Genomic DNA, 24,036 nt, shown 5'->3' with positions numbered 1-24,036 from the left:
GCCATACTGTATATTCTTTGTTCTTACAACCCAAAAAAATAGATGGCTATCACTAAGTAGTTGCTCAAAAAAAAACTTCATTATCTGTGAGAGCCCTTTTTATTTATTAAAAATAATTTTAGTAATAAAAGTACATAAAATCCAAAGTCCACAACTGGATTTTTTAAGAAAGAAAGAAAGAAAGAAAGAAAGAAAGAAAGAAAGAAAGAAAGAAAGAAAGAAAGAAAGAAAGAAAGAAAGAAAGAAAGAAAGAAAGAAAGAAAGAAAGAAAGAAAGAAAGAAAGAAAGAAAGAAAGAAAGAAAAAGAAAGAAAGAAAGAAAGAAAGAAAGAAAGAAAGAAAGAAAGAAAGAAAGAAAGAAAGAAAGAAAGAAAGAGAAATCTACAGGTTCAATCCTTTGAGATTGTTGTCCTCAGACTCAGGTCAAAAATGCAAGAGATAGGGAAGAAGCAGAAAATCCAAAATTTTGGGCTGATGTTGCAGTTCTGAATTCCTCTCTTTAGGCTCATTAGTCAGATGGTTTAGTGAAAACTGAACCAATTAGTCAGTTGGTGTGTATTACAGAGATAATTACACATAGCTTCCTAAAACAGATAAGCAGTCACACACAAATAGCATTTCTGAAAATGTAACAGCCTGGAGATAACTCAACCCTTACCTTGGGTAAAACATGTAAAGTGAGTGTGCGGAACATGGTGGGACATGTTTATTGATCTGCGATTTCTTCAATAAATACAGGGATTCCTCATAATCATCTATCATCAGTTATGGACTGGTGGATTCCAGACCACAATGGTTAGAACACACATCACGTTAGGCCAAAAAACAGTTGCTGTATTTTGACTTAACATGCTGGGTGATCCCCCACATGTCCCAGGCTAGTTAATCATGACATTTATATGAATAAAATTGGAAGTTAATTTCAGATAGCATTCTAGCAAGGGAAAAGTCAGCTGAACCCAAATAACACAGAATATCTACTGGTAGACAGCAGTTAGGCCCTCAAAATGCATAATGTGTCTTCAGATCATGAGGACTCATATTTTTCTCATGGTTACATTGAAGACTAATGCATTCAAGTTACAGGGGGGAAAAACATTGTCAAAGAAAAGGAAGCAAAGAATAGGCACAAAGCTGAAAGAATGTTATTCATGCATGTGGGGGAGAAAATAGCTTCTAACTGCAGATGGGACGAAATAGAAATGCCAGAAAGCCCGGTGCTAGATGTTGTTTATAACCACAAAATTGCTGAGTGGCATCAGTTCTATTGTTTGCATTTTACTCCCTTGTTCCCAAGGCAATGGAACAAGCTGTAGAAGCTACAGCAGGGGTCCTTATGAAACATTAAATCAATGAGCTGCATCTGCTGAAATCCTTGAAAATTTGGTGAGGCCAAATTTCAGATGGCAAACTCAACAGGAGCCATGTGGCAAACCTGTGCATTCAACACTGAAGTCTGGCTTATTAACAGCATTGGCTGACCATCATTTGGAGGGCCTTCAGTTGGAACCTGAAGAGCAGGTTTCAACTAAATAAAAGCCCAGTGATTTCTACATAAATAAGTAAAAAAAAGAACTATAAGTGGGAAAGTGTTTTTGTGACGTGGCATTTAAAAGATTATTCTGAAGACTTCTTCACACAAATTACTTTTGATGTTGAAAGTCATAAATCTACTTCAATCAACAATAAAATTAAAATGTTTCAGGGAAGCGGGCCTTATGGGGGCCCTGTGGGGTACAGGAATGGAGCTTCCGGAAGATAGAAAGCTGTTCACACAAAAGACTCAGCTTTTAAATTACCATTTAAACCTATTTTCCTATTTAAATTGCTATTTAAACCTATTTTCCAAAGCACCAGAAGGCAAGACAAGAAACAATGGATGGAAACCATTCAAGGAGAGAAGCAACCTAGAATTAAGGAGAGATTTCCTAATAGTGAGAACAAGTAACCAGTAGAATGGCTTGCCTTCAGAAGTTGTGGATGCTTCATCACTCAAAGCTTTGAAGAAGAGACTGGATACTACTTGTCTGAAATGGTATAGGGCAGGGGTGTCAAACTGCCAGCCTGCGGGCCAGTTGCATCATGCAGAGGCCGTGCCCACTCCAGCTCTGGCAATGTGAAAAAAGATGTGATACGTCGTGACATGTCACGTGATGCGGCGAGTTTGACACCCGTGTATAGGGTCTCCTGATTGAGCCAAGGGGTTAGACTAGAAGACTTCCAACTCTGTTATTCTGTTATTATATGTAGAAAATCTGCATGGTTCCATAATGCCTCACTGTAGCTTGTCCTTTTTTAGCGATTGCCTTGTTTAACAACTGTTTGCAGTTGTGATAGTGTGAAAAAGTAACTTCGTGACCAATCCTTGCATTCACGTCCTTTGCTGATCTGAAAAGCAAAGCTGAAGTAAGATCATAAGCACAGTCACAGTTTCACTTAGCAATCATTGCACTTAATGACCAAGTTGTCAATCCCAATTATGATCACTAAATGAAGACTACCTGTACTTTTCCATCTAGTGCCTAAGAAATTAATCAACCTAGCTGAATTATAGTAATGTAAAGTTGCAAGTGTTAAGAAAGAATCAAAACTGGGTAAGAAAGGAGGAGATGCAACGTATTTTAAGGGTGACTATCTTTTCTGACATCTATCAAATGTATATAAGGCTATATAAAAACTTGATCACTCCCTTAATAAAGGTTTTTTTTTTACTTTGCCTGAAATATTTTTGATTCTTATTGTTGGCAAGTGGTGGTGATGAAAAAAACCCACTATTGGGTGTCTCTTAAATTTAGGGACCAGGTACTTTCCACTTGGGTGTCTGAGTTTTATGGGTAACACACTGAGTTTCCAGAAGATGTGGCTGCTTTAACTCTTCAAGGACATTGGACTTTGCTCATGCCAGGTTCTGTGAAGCAGTTATGTCAAATGACTATTATTGCTAACCCTATGTTCTGCTTATTTTCAGGGTCTGCTTGTGTTTTGCACAGCTCTCACTGCAATTCTTATGGTGAAGCTATTAACATGTGATGCAAGGAGTTTAATTTTTCAGCCAGCTTGTCAAAGAAGCTAATTTAGACTGAGAGGGAGTAACTTGCCCAAAATTACCCAGATACTGTCTGTATCTAAAGTGGAACTAAAAATAGGGTTTCCCCACTCCTACTCCACCAGCATAATCACTACATCATTCTGTCTTTCTCCCATTTCAAATGGCTTGCCCTGTTAAGTTGACACAAGGCTGGCTTGGGTACTTTGGCATCAAAGAGCCAGCTATAAGCAATTCAAGCATCCCAACATTATAACTGTGATTATTAATATACGATATCCTTCCTATAGTTCCTTTCTCTGCAAGACATCCCCTCAAAACCCCCCAACATTTAAATGATCCCATAGGTCCAAATGTTATTATTTTGACAAGAATCTTAAAAGTTGTATAGAGATTCTCAGTCATCTAGATCATGGCTGTACCCAAAAGCACTTAAAAGTTGTCCTGTACTTGGTCTCAGTACAGATGGATGACATCGCCAGGGCTCGTTGCCTTGGAAGAGCGAGGAAGATTCTCAGGGATGACTCACACCCTGGATGGTATCTCTTTACTCTCCTACCATCCGGTAGGAGATATAGGAATATAGCCAGCCGTACCAACAGGCTGAAAAATAGCTTTTATCCGTGGGCTATTTGGCTTTTAAATGAGACATAATCTGTAATAAATGTGTGTGTATTAATGTAAATACTTATTACTATTGTTAACACGTTGAGTATGAGGTAAACCATCTGACAGAAGAACACGCGGGAATTTTGACAGCTGTCAAAATTCCCTGCCAGAGCGCAGGCGCAACCGACTGACAGCTCGCGGCTGTCAAAACAACGCGGAGCCGCCCAGCCACGAGGAAGAAGAACTGTCAAGGAGCGGCCAAGACGATTGGAGGAGAGAGGCGCGGCACGAAAAGACTGAACCTTGATTGGTCCGGCCAGCCGGCAGCCGGCTATAAAAGCCGAGCTAGTTTGTACCTTCTTTGCCTTGCTCTAAATAAATCCTGTTAGCCAGCCAGCTGTCACTGTGTGGTCCTTTAGCCACTTCACTGGTGACGAGGGTGGGATTCGCTCCACCGAGCTGAAGTCACGGCCAGGGAAGAGAGTTCCCAGCCGACAGAGCAGTCACTGGAAGTTCTAACTTCCCAAACGGAGCGGACCCCAGGACCCAGACAGCATGGCCAATTTTGGACGCGTCAGGGAGTTCGACACCCGCCATCCGGAGCGATGGGAATCGCATCTGGGGCAGGTCGAGGGCTTCCTCCTCGTCAGTAAAATCACTGACGATAGAGCAAAGGCCGCCGCACTCCTCTACATAAGCGGTCCCCCGGTCTACGATGCCGCCGTGGGGCTGTTCAGCCCCGTGCCGATCGCCGAGGTACCTTACGCCAAGCTCATCGACGGGCTCAACAAACACTACATGCCGGCCCGCTCCGAACTGTACTGGCGGGTACAATTCACTCAAAGGAAGCAGCGGCCGGACGAAGCCGCGAACGATTTCATCGCAGGAGTCCGGCACGCCACCCGTAGCTACAGCTTCCCGGATTTGGAAGACTGAATCCGGGACCAAGTGGTCATAGGCCTGAGGGACGAACGTCTCCAAAAGAAGCTCATATCTAAACCAGATATGAGCTTAGCCAAACTCTCCAGAGAGATAATAGCTTACGAGGACAACCACCGAAAAAAATCAGCCCCGACCACACCTGAGAACCACGCAACTGTATACCAGGACGAAGCGACCTTCAGCGATGACAACGAGTCCGTAGACCTAACCGATGGAGACGCACTACAACGCTGGATGGAGAGGCAGCAAACCCGAAGAAACGACACCACAAATCGACAAAAAACAAGAAGCCTCCTGCCACCACGAAGAGACCAACGCACCAACTTTGCCAGCTGTGGGGGCAACCATGCCCGGGGTAGCTGCCGATTCTGCAACGCAAAGTGCCACAATTGCGGGAAAACCGGCCACATCAAGCCCGTCTGCCGAAGCCGCCCCCACGACAACTTACACGAACTGGAGGCCAACCCCCCAGGTATGAGCACCCTACAAGACAACAGGGAAAAGATTCCGGGGAGTTTAGTGAAGGTGGTGGAGGGGGTGCATTGCCTAAGCCCCAAAGTAAAAATTAAGACTAAGATTCAGGGAGTCGCCTGCGATATGGAGGTCGACTCCGGGTCGGCAGTATCCCTAATTTCCTTAAGGACGTACCAGGAAATCTGCCGCCAATGTAAAAGGAAAATCCCCTTAGAGAAACCCCACGTTCAGCTAGCGGATTATCAAAGAACCCCCATCCAGCTGAAGGGGAAGGCCAAAGTTTGGGTCGAGTACAAAAAGTTTAAGGGACCCCTAGAAGTCCTAATAACTCAAGGGGACCGCACCAATCTAATAGGGCTGAACTGGTTCAGCCCCTTGGGCATCGCCATCACCGGGGTAAACTCCTTACAGGCCGCAAGCCTCGAAGCCGTCTGCAACAAATATGCAGACGTCTTCGATGGCTCGCTAGGGAAATATACAGGCCCCCCCATCTCCTTAAAACTAAACCCGACCGTCCAACCCGTTAGGATTAGGGCCAGGAGGGTTCCATTCGCCCTCAAGAAAAAAATTGAGGACGAACTGGAACGCCTCGTGAAACTAGGGGTGCTGGAACCTACAGAAGGGGGAAGCTGGGAAACCCCAATAGTAACCCCCATTAAGCCTAACGGGGAGATAAGACTATGCGCTAACTACAAAGCCACCCTAAACCTAGCACTAAGTCCCCACACTTACCCGGTTCCAGCGGTGAGAGACGTCCTCGCCTCCATCCGCTCCGGCGCCATCTTCGCGAAACTCGACCTCACGTAGGCGTACTTGCAATTGCCTGTAACCAATGAAACCGCGGATGCACAGACAATCGTCACGCACCGCGGGGCTTTCAAAGTAAAAAGGTTACAGTTTGGCATTTCGGCAGCCCTGGGGATATTCCAAGGCATAATGGAGAAAACCTTGAAGGGAATTCCCGGGGTCTGCCCATACTTCGACGATGTACTCATCGCCGGAGAAACAGAAGCCAGCCTAGCGGATAGGCTGTCAGCTGTCCTGGACCGGCTCAGAACAGCCGGTCTCAAATTAAAAAGGGAGAAATGCTCCATTGGAGTCACTTCTACGGAATTTTTGGGTTATAAGATAGACGCCCAGGGCATCCATCCTACCAGCGAAAAACTAGAAGCCATTCAAACAGCCCCCAGCCCCAAAAACAAACAAGAACTCCAAGCTTTTTAGGACTACTAAACTTCTATCACGCATTCCTACCACACAAGGCTACAATTGCGGAGCCTCTCCACAGACTATTAGACAAGGGCACTCCGTGGTCCTGGACCAGGACACACGAAAACAGTTTTCAATCACTAAAAAGTATTATCTGCAACAGCTCGACGGTCACCCTCTTTAAGGAAGAGGTCCCCGTATGCATCGCTTGCGATGATTCCCCTTACGGAATAGGAGCAGTATTAAGCCACCTATATCAGGACGGCACACAAAGACCAATCGCTTTTTATTCCCATACACTATCTAAAGCTGAAAGGAACTACGCGCAGATAGACAGGGAGGCTCTAGCCATCGTAGCAGGCGTAAAAAAGTTTCACAATTATTTATACGGCAGACCCTTCACGATCTTCACCGATCACAAGCCACTCTTAGGCATATTCACTTGGGACAAGACAACCCCCCAAATTTTATCCCCAAGAATTCTGCGCTGGTCAACCTTTTTGTCAGCGTACTCCTACAGGCTAATACACAAATCAGGAAGGGAACTAGGACACGCGGATTGCCTTAGCAGGCTTCCCATTCAAACAAGAGATGCAGACCCAGCTCCCGCAGGGAACATATTGGCAATATCAGAGTTACCGGAGTGTCCACTCTCTGCTAAAATCATAGCCAAAAACACCACTAAGGACAAAATTCTTAGCAGGGTCCTGCGTTGGGTGACCACAGGATGGCTGGCCAAGTGCCTGGAACCGGACTTCCAACCTTTTTTTAACAGACAACTAGAATTGTCATCCCATTTAGGATGCCTCCTATGGGGAAACAGGGTAGTAATACCCAACAAAAACATACCACAAACTCTTCACACTGTACACGAAGGACATCCCGGGATGGTTAAAATGAAATCCCTAGCGAGAAGCTATGTATGGTGGCCCGGAATTGATAAAGAGATAGAAAACAACGTGGGGGGGTGCTACCCTTGCCAATCAACAAGAGGTGAACCGCCCCACGCCCCAGTACACAAATGGGAGACCACTAGGAATCCATGGTCCCGCATCCATTTAGATTTTGCAGGACCAATTCGGGGACAAAGTTTCTTAGTAATCATAGACAGCTATTCAAAATGGCTCGAGGTAATTCCCCTTAAGAAAACCACATCAAACTCCACCATACAAGCACTCAGGAGGGTCTTTGCCACTCACGGCCTCCCAGATGTCATAGTTTCTGATAACGGACCACAATTCACTTCTCGTGAATTTCAGATGTTCGCTATGAGGAACTCTATTAGGCTGGTCACATCAGCGCCTTTCCACCCATCGACGAACGGGATGGCAGAAATTATGGTTCGTTCAACCAAAGAAGCGTTAAAAAAGTTTGTAAAAGGGGACTGGCACCGCCGACTCAGCCAATTCCTCATGGCCCAACATACCACACCATGCACCACAACCGGCAAAACACCAGCAGAACTCAGGTGGGGCAGGAGGCTGATAACACGTCTGGACAGACTGCACCCCGATAATAACATCACTGAACCAGAACTAACCCCCCCCACCACGCACATTTACACCAGGACAACTCGTCTGGGCCAGGACCTATGCCAGCAGCAACAAATGGGTCCAAGGAGTCGTCATACAGCAAACAGGACCCATCTCCTACTTAATACACACCACTTCCGAAGGGAACCTACGTTGGCACATAGACCAGCTCCGGCCCAGGAAACCAGAAAACGCGTCACACCAACAGACCCACCCCACAACCAATGATACAACTCCACCCCCCGAGCACATACTACCAGCACTACCGCAGGAGGAAGGGGAGCCGGAAAATGAAACACCCCCACGACGTTCCGGCCGTACCAGGAAAGCACCTGCCTACCTCCAAGATTACGAATGGGCGGGTAGCAACAACCAACAACAGGGGGGAGGAGGCAATCCAGGGGAAGGGTAAGGGGTGTAATATATGTGTGTGTATTAATGTAAATACTTATTACTATTGTTAACACGTTAAGTATGAGGTAAACCATCTGACAGAAGAACACGCGGGAATTTTGACAGCTGTCAAAATTCCCCGCCAGAGCGCAGGCACAACCGACTGACAGCTTGCGGCTGTCAAAACAACGCGGAGCCGCCCAGCCACGAGGAAGAAGAACTGTCAAGGAGCGGCCAAGACGATTGGAGGAGAGAGGCGCGGCGCGAAAAGACTGAACCTTGATTGGTCCGGCCAGCCGGCAGTCGGCTATAAAAGCCGAGCTAGTTTGTACCTTCTTTGCCTTGCTCTAAATAAATCCTGTTAGCCAGCCAGCTGTCACTGTGTGGTCCTTCAGCCACTTCATAATCTTATGCAGAATTGACTTGGGAGGCCAGTGTGTGGTGTAGTTGGTTCACATGGTGTGGTAGGATGGAGGGTTTGTTGTCACTGTGTGTTGGGGGGAGAGAGCACGGGGGGGGAGGCTCAGCTAATCTCAATGTACACATGTTGTACTTTGACAATAAAGATTTATTATTATTATTAAGGTCTGTAGATGAGGCATAATATGAATCTACTTAGTGACAACAGGGACTGAGTAATTTTGACTCAGTAAGCATGAACTCAGCAAACTGTAACTTAAACAATTGTTTGCTGTGATCTGCAAAAGCCAATCAAAATTGTAGGCATTTTACTATTGAGGCCTACCCTCACTCTACAAAGAACATATGTTGGGCATAATCCTCATTTGCAATAAACTTAGGCAGAGAAGCAGGGGGAGTGAGGGGAAGACTACTTTGCTTCAGATCCTTTGACTTTACAACAGTTTAGATGTGATTAGGGTTAGGATCTAGCAACTATGTAAAAGCAGCAGCAAAAGAAGAACTCAAGGGAAGGTTCTTGTCCTGTTGATTGACAGATAAATTCTATGGCAGTTGGTGGCTTCTGGAGTGCAGTGACTGTTGAGCTCTGATGAAAATTGTTGCTGATTCAAAATCTGCATATAGAATAACCATTGGGTAATTACTTGGTGAGCGTGAGCCATTTGTGAAGTAAGATTTTTCTTGAGTTGGTGGAGGGGAATAAGGAAAAAAGACTGCTTAAAAAAATTATTAGCTGGCTATGAGAATTGCAGCCCGCCCCCAAAAGGATAATAGGATGTGTAGCAGATCTGATCTTTGTAGTCTCCAATTCTCTATGCCAGCAAGAGGAACAATCTTTAACTTTTGTGTTGCATCTGTCATCTCTCTTTCTCTTTCATCTCTGTCTGCTTATCATGCATCTATCAACTGTCTGTTGATCTATCATCTTTCTCATCTATATATGTCTATATGTTTATCATCTACCAGCTAACTCTATCTCTATTATCTATCATCTATCTTACAGTTTCTGTAATCCATATACTTATATTTATGTTGCTTTCGTATTTCCCATACCAAGTGAAGGTATGAAGAAGGGCCCTCTCTCGACACAGCAGAGTAACCAGTAATTATAGAAATTAGATGATGATCTGGGTCAAGGGGAGAAAGAATTAGAGAAGCAAGATGTACACATAGCTGTACCATTCACCCAATTGCTCAATAGTCACCCTAACAGTACTAAGATACTATTGAGGAATCCCAGACATACAGATGTGTGATACATTTACATGCATATTGTCATTGTGATGAGGCAGTTCAAAACTTTGTGGCTGCCATAACATATTTTGATCAGTATTGGATTTAAGATAGGCCCAATTTCTCAATATGGAGTTTATGACAGTTTTGCTGTCATGGACAAATCATTAATCAAGTTATATTTGGTTGCAAGTTGGCTCTACAATGGATGGAAAGGAATCCTGTGCTATTATTTATTTTCAATGACACACAGATCCAGAGGGTGTCCTTGTATCTTTATGGAGATTTAATTCAGAATTGATCAGAGGATCTGCCACCATCTTGCTAAATGTTCTCAGCAAACTGTTTACTCCTACATGCTCTTTCAGGTGACACAGAGCAATAAGTTGGGAACTGAAACCTTTGGGGCCAAATTTGCATATACACTCTAGAGCAGATAAAATATTTGTACCTCCTCTGACTCACAAACTACTGTGTTGGCAAAATTTGAGATGGTTAAACTACACTATTATCTAACCCCTTGTCGCTATGGATAAGTTTGAGCTTATGTGACTGAAGATACTAACAATCTGCTAGAAAATTGTCAAAAAAATTACACATTTTCTATACTCCTCCTGTTCCAGCTACTGATATTTTCTGGGACAAGGCTTATAGTACTGCCTCAAAATGATCAATTTCTCGTAACAAAATAAGCTAGCTTTGGTGGTCCCGAGAGAGGCAGGGCTAAAACCAAGACAGAAGAACCCAGTCTTGATTGTTAGTCTTTGGCCAATTACTGTATCTAATTTTGCCCCTCCCATTTCTGACCATTCATTTTAGTCTATATTTGGGATTTAGTTGAGAACAGAGATTGAGAAAGTCTCTGAGAATGGGCTCTAATACGAGTCTGAAAGTTTAGAAAAACAAACCTCTGGTCTTGATGACCGACTCAGACTGGATCCTGCAGAATTCAGAATCTTAACCATACTAAAAGATGATTTTGCAATTCCACTTGTGACCCGCTCCTCTTGGAATGGACACGAAGGGATAGAACAATATTTCTCAATTTTGGAACTTTTAAAATAGGTGGACATCAACTCCCAGAATTCTTAAAAGTTGCAAGGCTGAGAACCATCATAAACTAGAAAGAGATGCCTACAGATTTTAATTCTTGGTTTCAAGATTCCTTCTTATCCCCATACTTGTCAATATCTATCCGAAACAGCTCTGACAAATTGTCCAGTGGTGTAGGCTAAGGTACCATCAAATATGTGGTTGACTGACCCAGTCATTCCATTATTTAATCTAAGGAAGCAAATGAAACCCTCGGGCCAGAACTGGCATGGAATGGAATAAATAGAGATCTCTGGGCTCCATGGCAAGCCACCAATCAATCAGAATAGAACTGGAAGTTACCTTGGAGGTCTTTTAGTTCAGCCTCCTGCTCAAGAAGGAGACTCTGTACACTGTTACTGTCCAGTCTTTTCTTAAAAACCTCCAGTGATGAAACACCTACAATGTCTGAAGGCAAGCTGTTCCACTGGTTAATTGTCCTCACTGTTAGGAAGTTCTCCAATAAAAATAATATTCACCTTTATTACAGCCAGCGACCTAATTTAAACATAGTTCCATGTCTAGTGTTTGTTTTTTCTTCTGTTCAATTGCGCCTGATTCTCTGAGATTACTTGGACAAGCCCTTGAAGATTCTTGATAAGGTTTTTCAGACATGGTTTGCCATTGTCTGTCATAAGACTATATATTCTGTAGTCTTTTAGATTGGCATCCTTTTCAATTTTAGCCTAATCACACTGCTAGCCTCAGCCTTTAAACACTAAATGGTTTGGGCTGCCAAATCAAAAGAATTAGCAACATGTAGCTGAGCTTATTCAAGGCTTCAAGAGAAGCCCAGTTCTCTGTTCTCAACCAAAAGGTTGGTTCCTGTCTACGTACAGGTGAAACTCGAAAAATTAGAATATCGTGCAAAAGTTCATTTATTTCAGCAATGCAGCTTAAAAGGGGAAACTAATATATGAGATAGACTCATTACATGCAAAGCAAGATAGTTCAAGCCGTGATTTGTCATAATTGTGATGATTATGGCATACAGCTCATGAAAACCCCAAATCCACACTCTCAGAAAATTAGAATATTGTGAAAAGGTGCAATATTCTAGGCTCAAAGTGTCCCACTCTAATCAGCTAATTAAGCCATAACACCTGCAAAGGGTTCCTGAGCCTTTAAATGGTCTCTCAGTCTGGTTCAGTAGGAATCACAATCATGGGGAAGACTGCTGACCTGACAGTTGTGCAGAAAACCATCATTGACACCCTCCATAAGGAGGGAAAGCCTCAAAAGGTAATTGCAAAAGAAGTTGGATGTTCCCAAAGTGCTGTATCAAATCACATTAATAGAAAGTTATGTGGAAGGGAAAAGTGTGGAAGAAAAAGGTGCACAAGCAGCAGGGATGACCGCAGCCTGGAGAAGATTGTCAGGAAAAGGCCATTCAAAAGTGTTCGGGACTTTCACAAGGAGTGGACTGAGGCTGGAGTCAGTGCATCAAGAGCCACCACACACAGACAGATCCCGGACATGGGCTTCAAATGTCGTATTCCTCTTGTCAAGCCGCTCCTGAACAATAAACAACGTTAGAAGCATCTTACCTGGGTTAAAGAAAAACAAACCTGGTCTGTTGCTCAGTGGTCCAAAGTCCTCTTTTCTGATGAGAGCAGTTTTTGCATCTCATTTGGAAACCAAGGACCCAGAGTCTGGAGGAAGAATGGAGAGGCACACACTGCAAGATGCTTGAAGTCCAGTGTGAAGTTTCCACAGTCTGTGTTGATTTGGGGAGCCATGTCATCTGCTGGTGATGGTCCACTGTGCTTCATTAAGTCCAGGGTCAACACAGCCATCTACTAGGAGATTTTGGAGCACTTCATGCTTCCTTCCACAGACGAGCTTTATGGGGATGCTGACTTCATTTTCCAGCAGGACTTGGCACCTGCCCACACTGCCAAAAGCACCAAAAACTGGTTCAATGACCATGGGATTACTGTGCTTGATTGGCCAGCAAACTCGCCTGACCTGAACCCCATACAGAATCTATGGGGCATTGCCAAGAGAAAGATGAGAGACATGAGACCGAACAATGCAGAAGAGCTGAAGGCCACTATTGAAGTATCCTGGTCTTCCATAACACCTCAGCAGTGCCACAGGCTGATAGCTTCCATGCCACGCCACATTGAGGCAGTAATTGCTGCAAAAGGGGCCCAAACCAGGTACTGAGTACATATGCGTGCTTATACTTTTCAGAGGTCCGATATTATAAAACTCCTTGTTTTATTGATTGCATATAATATTCTAATTTTCTGAGATTGCGAATTTGGGGTTTTCATGAGCTGTATGCCATAATCATCACAATTATGACAAATCACATCTTGAACTATCTTGCTTTGCATGTCATGAGTCTATCTCATATATTAGTTCCCCCTTTTAAGTTGCATAAATAAATGAACTTTTGCACAATATTCTAATTTTTTGAGTTTCACATGTACTTAGCTGAAGCTGTGTTTTTACGTTCCCTTTGTTTTAAATAGCAATTGCATTGTTGTATGCTTTGTAATCTTGAAGTTGTTATGTGTTCTGTTCCAGCCTACTACCGGCCCTGCAGAAAAGGCAGGGACAACCCCTTTACAAAAGGCAAAAGGCTGGAAGTAAGCCCGCCAAATGTATTTACACAAAACAGATCCAAAACAGAGCAAACTGAGCAAAACAAAATACGAACCACTAAAACAGAAGCTATTCAAACGGTTGCCTTCAGCAACCAGCCCTCCCACACATTCCCCTTTTAAACAGTTTCAAGGCGTGGCTTCTCTTTGCCTCCTTCCGAGGTGCCCCATTGCCTTCCTCTGTTTACTCCTGATTGACTGCCTCCTGTGTCCGGCATCCTTGAACAGGGCCAGCTGTGGGTCATCTTCATCCACGCTGACAGGCTCACACAGCTGGGTCTGAGTAGTAACCAGATGGGAGGGGCCTGGCTGAGAGCTCTACGATGCCTCAGAACTGTCCTCTGCAGGCTCTCCAAACCCCTCCTCCTCCTCCTCTGAATCATCCGACCCAACTGCCAAACCCACAGGCTGACCCTGAATCACAACATTATGTTAGAGGACAATGTACTAAACAAGTGGATTAAAGAAAAACCCTACTTCAAAATAAAGAAGCAAGCAAACATGCAACTAATGCCACCAAGAACTATCTTTTGTGCCAAATGAAAAAGGAGCATAGTAGCTTTCCCATTTACAGGTAATCACTTGGCTTTTATCTATTCTGTGTGGCTTATCCGCAGCAAGCCCAGTTCATCTTCTTGGTATAAGTTCCGATGTTGACCTATAGACTTGCTATTCGTTATCCATATGAGAAACTCTTGGCCTTTTTTTTTACAAGCTTTCTCTGAGCTAACACACTCCTAATAGAATAGATTATACTGTGGAGTCCTTGGTGCTCTCTGAACTTGTCTGTTTGCTTGCAAATGTTTCATTGCCCTACTAGGTAACATCATCAGTTTGAGTAACTGAGGTTTCCTTCCTGTTTATATAAACAGCTTGCCCTGCCAGTGTCGCTGGGGCTGTGATTTTCTCCTTGGCAGGTCCTTGATTAGGATATGGTTTCCTGCTTCATTGTTTGCCTGGTGTTAATCCTTGCTTATCTGGGCTTTGGCTGCTGGAGAGAATGTGCTCTGGTCTTTTTATTTCCTCCTTAGCTTTTTGTCTTTTTTGAATGGTATGTAAATAAATATTGTACTATAAAACCAATCATCCTCTTTTGGCATCCTTAAGGCGGGGAATTGGGCGAAGTAGCCATCATCTCACTTCTCTAGTTTTAGAAAAGCAGATATGCATGATCAGTTCTTGAGAGCATAAATAAACATCTCCCTAAGGATTTTTTTTTTAAAAAAAATTGTATTGCTTTCAGAACTTCCTTCAGTAACAGCCACTAACATTTGTATTAAAACATAAAAATATCAATTAAAATGTAATTGTAGCTTTACAATTGCTGTAGAAGATCATTCAGGCTTGTTGTTTGCATTTAAAGGGAATAAAAACTACAATGAAATCTAAGAACGGACGGAACCCCCTAGCCTGCACTTGTGGAAAGATAATCAGACTATGGTTTATCTTAGGACTCTTTATATTATTAGCTATGATCTGGAAGCAAGACAAAAAGAGTTGCAAATGCTCCAGCATGACAGCATCCATGGTAAGTATTTGAAAAATAAAAAGAAGTTGTGGACCCAATTCTGCATAGTGGTTTTTGTGAATTTTAAATGTTTATGTTCTTACTATTACAACCAAAAATGAAATAGTGTATTCTCATTTTAGGTGGTGTGGGTGGCTCAGTAGTTAAGACACTGGGCTTTGTCAGCTGGAAAGCCAACAGCCTAGGTTAAAGACCCAAGCAGCTCCTGTCAACCTAGCAGTTCAAAAGCACGCAAATGCAAGTAGATAAATAGGTACCTCTTCAATGGGAAAGGTTACTGCATTCTATATTTCTATACTGGCCACAGGATGATGGAAGTGCGTCTCAGACAGTGCAGGCTGCCTTGGCTCAGAATTGGAGATAAGCCTTGCTCCCCTGAGTTAGTCATGACTGGACAGGGAAAACTTTTAAACCGTGCATATTTTCATTAAACCATTTGTGTTTTGTTTTGCTTGATTTGTATTCTTCAGGGAGCCTGGCTTTTCTCCCTCTCTCTCTCTCTCTCTCTCTCTCTCTCTCTCTCTCTCTCTCTCTCTCTCTCTCTCTCTCTCTCTCTCTCTCTCTCTCTGTGTGTGTGTGTGTGTGTGTGTATGTATGTATGTGGTACATGTGACAATATATGACATTGTATTACAATTATAGTAGCAGTGGAATTAACTGTGCTTTTTTTTTCTTCCATTCAATTGTGTCCAATTCTTGGAGACTGCCTAAACAAGTTCCTGCAGTTTTCTTGGCAAGGTTCTCAGAAGTTGCCATTGTCTCCCTCCTGGGCTTGACAGTGACTGGCTCAAGGTCACCCAGCTGGCTTTGTGTCCAAGGGAGGATTAGAACTCATGGTCTCCTGGTTTCTAACCCCATACTGTAACCACTATGTCAAACCGTATCTCATATATTAAATAAGTATTACTCTTGTGAAGTATTTCAATATAAAATGTAAGCTTAGAACAACTCTGCAGAATGTCTGTGGTTTGACAGCTGATGCATGGACTCATTTGACTGTAATTAGTAACACTGGGCAAACATTGGCATAGATGGAAACTTTCAGCTAAATGGAAGTTTAGAATACAGAAATTGGGAGGGAAAGGATTTTGCACTGCTATTCGTTTCTGACTCTAGGGGGCAATGTTCATCTCCGTTTCAAGGCCATTGAGACAGTGCTGTCCAAAGACATTTCCATGGTCATGTAGCCAGCATGACATCACGGAATGCTGTTACCTTCTCACTGAAGTGGTACCTATTTATCTACTCGCATTTGCTTGCTTTTGAACTGCTTTTGAACTGCTAGGTTGGCAGGAGCTGGGGCCTGGATGGGAGCTCACTCCGTTGCATGGCACTCAGATCAAACCTCTCGTCCAGCTGACAAGCCCAGCATCTTAACCACTGAACTACCACACTGCCCCAATATAGAAATTAGGTGGGCAATATTTCCATGGGAGAGAGACTCTTCCTGATGTTTTCCTTTAGGATTTTATTACGGCTGGGAAGCCAAGGAGGCAGCAGATCAGGAAAGAGAGAGCTATGCAGTAAAAGACACTCCTTGGCCAGAACATAACTTTAAAACAGGGGTGTCAAACTGCCGGCTCGCGTGCCGGACACATCACCAGGAAACTGTGCTCACCCCATTGCCAGCAATGGGGAAAAAGCTCCGATATGTCATGTGACGTCATGTTGCAAGTTTGACATGTCTGCTTTAAAAGATTAAGAACACCATATTCTATCCTTAAGACTTTTTCTAATGTGAAACCCTTTTCCAATGTGAAATCATGTCTAAATCAGTTTTTCTTTCATCAAATTGGAGTTTGAAGAAAAAATACAGGGTATTTTTTCTCCCTGGTGCTAGTATTGAGAAGCTAGCCTAATAGCATACATAACTCAGCTTCCCATAAGTTCCCAGACCAGAAAAATATAAATAACACATCACACCCCCATCTTACCTGATTTCCATCTAACCGGTAGAACAAAGTAGTAGCAAACTGTGTTTACATAATGCCAGGAAAGCTATATGGTTATGTCTCTGTAAGTCACCAGGGGCTGAGTTTGACTTGACTTGAGGTGACTTTTTCAAGATGCATTAGCAATCAAAGACAGGAATAACACTGAATTGAGAAATAAAGGGGAAATAATAATAATAAAATTAGGAAATAAAATGTATAAAATAGAAGTCAAAGAGGATGTAATAATGAAACAAGGAGAGCATAATAATGGAATTAGTGGTAAGAAATGAAGTAGGAAAATAATAACTGCAATTATAAATCAGTAAAGGAGAAAGCAAAGCAAGGCCTGTTTACTTTCCTGTTCTGGCTCACCAAAGTTTGATAGGAGGTCTTGTCAACCTCTGGAAAAAAAAATCAAATAATGACCTCTGACAGCGGTTCTCAACTTTTTCTTCACCATGGACCCCCTTTAAATATCTTTTGTGGCCACGGACAAGGGCCACGGACCCCCAAGACCTAAGATTTAAATCATAAAATTTCTTCAAGCCTTCACGGACCCCCCCCTCCAAGATGATATCACAGGCCCTCCCAGGGGTCTGGGACCAGAGGTAGAGAACCACTGACTTCTACTATTCCAGTATACAGAGATTGACATATTAACTTAAAGGCGATGATAACGCTCAGTCTTCTACAAATGCAGATAGGGGATGCCGGAAAACAAATATTCTTTTTTACATTTAAGGTTACAGGAAGAAAGAATATAATAATTCCAGAGCATTCTTTTTGGAAGAAACCAGAGAATCTAAACATCAGCGTACCGGAAAGCGCTTGGGGTCCTTTACCCATTACATATCAATACCTTGTTGGATCCCCTTCCTCTAAAAAGAGTAAGTATAAACTGTTTCTCTGTAACGCTGTTATTAAATTCATCATTCTTTTCATGAATGCATTTCTGGAATGGTGCTTTTCCCAAACTTATTATTCATTTATTTTATTAAATTTATATACCATCTCGCTGTCCTGAGACTCCTACAAATCTACTTCTAAGTACTCCACATAACTCTGAACCGTTGGTGGGCTATATTGTATAGTTTGATCTAAGCAATATACTGGCTAAATCAACTCACATTTAAGACTTGCCACAGAAATCCCTCTTCCTCTGCTTGCTTTATGATCAGCCATGTTGCTGTCTATATGTGAAATCATGCGTTCTATGAGTTCTTAAATCCATGGAAGCTTATGGCAAAGACTGCCTGTAGTCAAAGGCCTCTCTGAAACTTTAGAATGGTATTTCTCAGCCTTGGCAAGTTTAAGATGCATGGTTTTCAACTCCTGGCTGGGAATTCTGGTAGTTGGAGTCTACACATCTTAAAAGTGTTAATGTTGAGAAACAGTGCTTGATATAGCAAGTATAACCCTAGAATAGCAATAGCACTTAGACTTATATACCAGTTCACAGTGCTTTGCAGCCCTCTCTAAGCAGTTTGCAAAGTCAGCATATTGCCCCTCCCACCCAAAAAAATCTGGACCTTCATTTTACCAACCTCAGAAGAATGGAAGGCTGAGTCAACCTTGAGCCGGTGAGGATTGAACCCCTGGCAGTCAGCAGAATTAGCCTGCAGTACTGCACCACTGCGCCACCATTGAAGAAGGAAGAACGGTTTCGTGCTACAGGGCATTTTCACATTTCCCCAGATTTTGATGGCTCTGTGAGGTCATAGAAAAGATTAGTCAGGAAAGCTGCGAGATGTTAACAGTCCATATATTCATGTTTTTCTAAATCCATCCATCCATCCAACTAAATCCATCCATTGTATATGAGTGCATACAAGATATGTACATTGAGGGGAAAAACACTTGAAGCTATCACTAGATATCAACAAGGGGCTACATTTCCTTATCTAATGATAATTTGGACTTTTGCAGCTCAGATATGGTATGCAATCCCAGCTGGAGGGGTCCAGGAGAACAGCCTCTGCCATGGCTCCCACCCTTTGAAAGATCTTGTCCCCCCACCTCACCCCGTGATAAGATCTGCTCCCACCCTCCTGGCCTTCTGCAAAAGCCTGAAAACCCACCTTGGCCAGTTGGCTTGAGGTCACAAAGGGGAACTATCATGTTGATGATGGTTGATGGATTAATAGAAGATCCCATCTTCCCCCAACCCCACCCCCGAACATCCTGCTTCCTCCCTCCCTTTCTTTAATTGTCATTTTTTTTAATTGTTACTACAAATATCTATTTTTCATGGTTTTATTGCTTTTAATGTTGCAATAGTGGCGAGATGGGTGGCCAAGTAAATTTAATTAATAAGTAAAGTAAAAATAAAATAAAATAAAAAATAAAATCTATTCTTGTATCTCATGCACAATTTGAGATGGGAATCTAGTCTTGTACTAAAGAGTAGCCTACCTAATAGAGGTTCCCAAAGATTCTACTGTTATAAGAAATACTTGTCACAAAAAAGATGCGCTATCTTTGCTATAGATGCTTGTTTTATCTCTTTTATTCCAGGGTTCTTGAGCATTGGAATCTCATCAATCTATAAAAAGAAGGAACAGCATTTATTGGGGACAATTGAGTCCATTTTCAGTCACTGCTCTGCAGAAGAACTGGAGAAGATCCTCCTAGTGATATACCTTGCCAATAATGATTCTGAGATAAATATCCAAACTGCCGAAGAAATTAAAGCAAAGTTTAGTGAACATGTCGCTGAAAAAAGATTACTTGTTATCCAAAGCTCTACAACAAGTTATCCTCCATTAGAGAATCTGAAAGGAGGACAGTGGGACAAGTGGTACATCAGCTCTACAGCCAAACAAAACGTGGACTATGCTTATTTACTTAATTTTTGTGCCAATGTGTCCCACTATTATTTGATGTTAGAAGATGATATTGTTTGTGCCCTCAATTTTGTATCCATCATACAAAGTCACTTACATGATACCAATGAACACTGGACCACAATATCATTTTCCACACTAGGCTCCATAGGGAAGCTCTATCATAACACCGATCTTACTAGGTTAGCCCGATTCCTCTTGATGTTCTACCGCAACATGCCTGGAAATTACCTCCTTGAACTGTTTCATAAATCAAGGGCGCAAGAAACTCTCATAACCTTCCGACCTTCCCTTTTTCAACACGTAGGGAGGGTTTCTTCATTTCACAATATTGAAACTGAAATCAAAGATTCGGAGTTTGAAGAAGATATCGGAGACTGGGGAGATATCTTTAGTGCTTCATGTTTTACAAACATTCCCGTTGTTTTAAATTACACACCGGAAAATGTCTGCCCTCCTGGAAATGAGGTCTTTTGGGGCAAGGGTGTGACGGCAAATAGCTTTTTCACCATTGTTTTTGGGAATCCAATTGTTGCCCAGAAGATTCTGATTTACACAGGGTCAGCTGAATATAGTAAGGACATCCTCTATGTTGGTCACGTCGAAGAGGGAAGACTCAAAGTTTTTTCAGACGAGGGGCAAACGTGCCTGATTTTCAGACAAATAGGAAAATTTAAGGATGGACTTTTTCAGTTTGAAGATAAGCAAAGAAAGAAGGAGATAGAGTGTCTTCGAATTAAAGTCACAGCACCACAAAAGGAAAGGCTGAGAATAAGGAGAATTAATATTTGGGTGAAGAAGTATTGAAATGCACATTCTCTCATTCAAGTGAGCTGCCTTCATTGTAACTGTAAGTTCTAACTCTTGATTTCTCTGATTGAAGAGCGGTTCTGTTTCTCCTTAATTAAAATAAAACATGGAAGGCAAAAAAAAAAAGAATAAAAGGAAAAGAAAAGCAACACTGTAGTGTGAGCAGAGTTTTTCACAAAGACTATAGCTTTGAATTTTTTTTCCTAAAAACATCTCATTTCTGATTATGGCAGAGCGTTTAAATATTCCTAAATGGGCTTTCCAAGTTGATACTATGGTGCCATTGTGGCTGTAGACCTTTCCTTGGGCGTGTTAACGTTGCATGCCTTGCCAAAGTGTGTTTTAATAAAATGGTCAGGTAATATAGCACAAAACAAAGGGCCGCCCTCGGATGAAATCTTTGTTTCTAACAGTTTCTCCTGTGCTTTGCATCTGTGGAACAGGGGAGGGAGGATGCACGTTTGAAATGTTACTATGGTGGCTTCAGCCATGCAGTTGACAATCTTTGCTTCCTATTAAAAAGGGGGCAAAGGTTCAATTATTTATTTATTTTATTTATTTATTAGTTGAATTTATATACCGCCCTATTCCCGAAGGACTCAGGGCGGTTCACAGGGCAAGTTAAAAACAATACAAAAGAGAGAATAAAATAAAATAAAATTAATACAAGCCCACAATTAAGATAACATTAAAAATTTAAATTTAAATTTAAAATTAATTTAATTTAATAATTTAATTTAATAATTTAATTTAATTTAATTATTTAATTTAATTTAATTTAATTTAATTTAATTTAATTTAATTTAATTTAATTTAATTTAATTATTTAATTTAATTTAATTAATTTAAAATTTAAAAATCCCTCAGTCCAGGCCAGACAATTCAAACAACCAGGTTTTTAAGTCCTGGCAAAACGAGCGAAGGTCGGGGGCAGTCTGAAGCTCCATCGGCAGTTCGCTCCAAAGGGCGGGCGCACCCACAGAGAAAGCCCTCCCCCTGGGAATCACCCGCCGGCAGTCTCTAACCGGCGGAACCCTAAGGAGGCCCTCCCTGTGGGCGTGCACAGGATGATGGGAAGTTGATGCTGGCAGCAGGTGCTCCCTAAGGTAATCCGGACCCATGCCATTTAGGGCTTTATAGGTCATCACCAGCACCTTGAATCTCACCCAGAGGGCAACTGGCAGCCAATGCAGCTTGCGGAGAAGAGGCGTTACATGACAGTATCGGGAAACTCCCATTACTACTCGTGCAGCTGCATTCTGCACCAGCTGAAGCCTTCGAGTGGTCCTCAAGGGCAACCCCATGTAGAGAGCATTGCAGTAGTCTAAACGGGAGGTCATGAGCGCATGAGTGACTGTACACAAGGCATCCCAGTCCAGATAGGGCCACAACTGGCGCACCAGGCGAACCTGGGCAAAAGCCCCCCTGGTCACGGCTCCTATATGATCTTCCAAACTGAGCCGTGAATCCAGGAGGACGCCCAAGTTACAAGCCCTATCGATGGGGGGGGGTAACACCTCACCCCCCCATCATTAAAGATGGAAAAGAATGGTTCACTCGAGATGCCAGTACGCACAGCCACTCAGTCTTGGAAGGATTGAGTCGGAGCCTGTTTCTCCCCATTCAAACCCGAACCGCCTCCAGGCAACGGGACATCACGTCGAGGGCATCACTGAGTTGGTTCAGGGTGGAAAGAAAAAGTTGGGTATCATCAGCATACTGATGATACCCCACCCCGAAACCGTGAATGATCTCACCCAGCGGCTTCATATAGATGTTGAACAGGAGGGGAGAGAGGACCGACCCGAGGAACTCCACAAGCGAGAGGCCTCGGGGTGGACCTCTGCCCTCCTGTCAACACCGACTGCGAATGGCCCAGGAGGTAGGAGGAGAACCACCGTAAAACAGTGCCCCCCACTCCCAACCCCTGAGATGTCGCAGCAGGATACCATGGTCAATGGTATCAAAAGCCGCTGAGAGATCTAATAGGACTAGGACAGAGGAGCAACCCCTGTCCCGAGCCCGCCAGAGATCATTCACCAGCGCGACCAATGCCGTCTCTGTGCTGTACCCGGGCCTGAAGCCCGATTGGTATGGGTCAAGATAATCAGTTTCCTCCAGGAACAGAGGAAGCTGATGTGCCACCACACTCTCAACAACCTTCGCCAAAAAGCAAAGGTTGGAGACCGGACGATAGTTATTCAAAATAGCTGGGTCCAGGGCAGGCTTCTTGAGAAGGGGTCTCACCACCGCCTCCTTCAAGGGGGCAGGGAAGACACCTTCACTCAAAGAAGCAGATATCACTGCCTGGAACCAGCCTTGTGTCTCCTCCCGAGCTGAATAAACCAGCCAGGAGGGGCACGGGTCCAATAAACAAGTGGTAGAGCTCAGCCTCCCCATAATCCTGTCCACCTCCTTGGGAGTCAGAGGATCAAACTCAGTCCAGATAATACTACTCTCAAGACTGTTCGATTCCTCCCCATCAGACTCTGCCCAGTCAGAGTCCAAACCAGTCCAAATCTGAGCGATTTTGTTCGCCAGATGCTGGCTGAACTCTTCGGCCCGCCCCTGTAAGGGCTCCTCCCTCACCTCCTGATTAAGGAGGGAACAAGTTACCCTAAACAGGGCAGCCGGGCAATTATCTGCAGACGCGATGAGGGCCGCAAAGTAATTAGACTTCGCCGTCCTCATCGCCGCGAGATAAGACCTAGTAAAAGATCTTAGTCGCAATCGGTCAGATTCAGACCGGATGGATCTCCAACAGCTCTCCAGACTCCGTCTCTGATGCTTCATCTCCTGTAGCTCCACAGAAAACCATGGAGCCCATCGGGATTGGTGCCGGGTCAGGGGTCGCAAGGGTACAACATGGTCAAGTGCCTCGGTGGCAGCCCTCTCCCAAGCCTCCACCAAGGCATCGGCCGGGCTGTGAGTGAGGGAGATAGGTATAGGCCCAAGCGCCATCTGAAACCGTTCTGGATCCATTAGGGGCCTGGGCCGGAACCACCTGGTCGGCTCTGCAGCCCAGCAGCAAGGGGTAGCATATCAGAAGACCAGCTGTAGGAAGTGATGATCGGACTATGACAGGGGGACAATATTTGGCGAGCGCCCTCCCAGATCATCAAACCACTGCCCAGATAGGAAAACCAGGTCGAGAGTGTGACCCCCTCCATGGGTCAGGCCCTGAATTATCTGGGTCAGTTCCATGGCCGTCATGGAGGCCATGAACTCCCGAGCTAACTCTGATGACCCACCCAGGGATGGAAGGTTGAAATCACCCAGAACCATAAGTCTGGGAAATTCAACCACCGGCCCTGAAAGGGTATCGAGAAGCCCGGGCATGGCCGTTGCAACACAGCTGGG

At 43.6% G+C, this 24,036-nt stretch overlaps 1 protein-coding gene across 1 annotated transcript; it reads left to right on the top strand.

Moving 5' to 3' along the window:
• The first annotated feature begins 19,286 nt into the window (after positions 1-19,286).
• LOC308663872 (alpha-1,3-mannosyl-glycoprotein 4-beta-N-acetylglucosaminyltransferase C-like) lies at positions 19,287-20,870 on the top strand. Its single transcript, XM_081320645.1, has one exon. It carries the CDS (start codon positions 19,387-19,389, stop codon positions 20,671-20,673), a length of 1,287 nt encoding a protein of 428 aa, XP_081176771.1. The 5' UTR covers positions 19,287-19,386; the 3' UTR covers positions 20,674-20,870.
• The last annotated feature ends 3,166 nt before the right edge of the window (positions 20,871-24,036 follow it).

Source organism: Vipera berus (genome assembly GCF_964194415.1).
Source record: "Vipera berus genome assembly, chromosome: 1".
NCBI lineage: Eukaryota > Metazoa > Chordata > Lepidosauria > Squamata > Viperidae > Vipera > Vipera berus.
The sequence above is the reverse complement of the archived record's forward strand: the minus strand, read 5'-3'. Positions and strand labels throughout refer to the sequence as shown.

Bases quoted from the DNA above. Each gene is read 5' to 3' on its own strand.
- LOC308663872 (XM_081320645.1), top strand. From the start codon at position 19,387: ATGCACAATTTGAGATGGGAATCTAGTCTTGTACTAAAGAGTAGCCTA.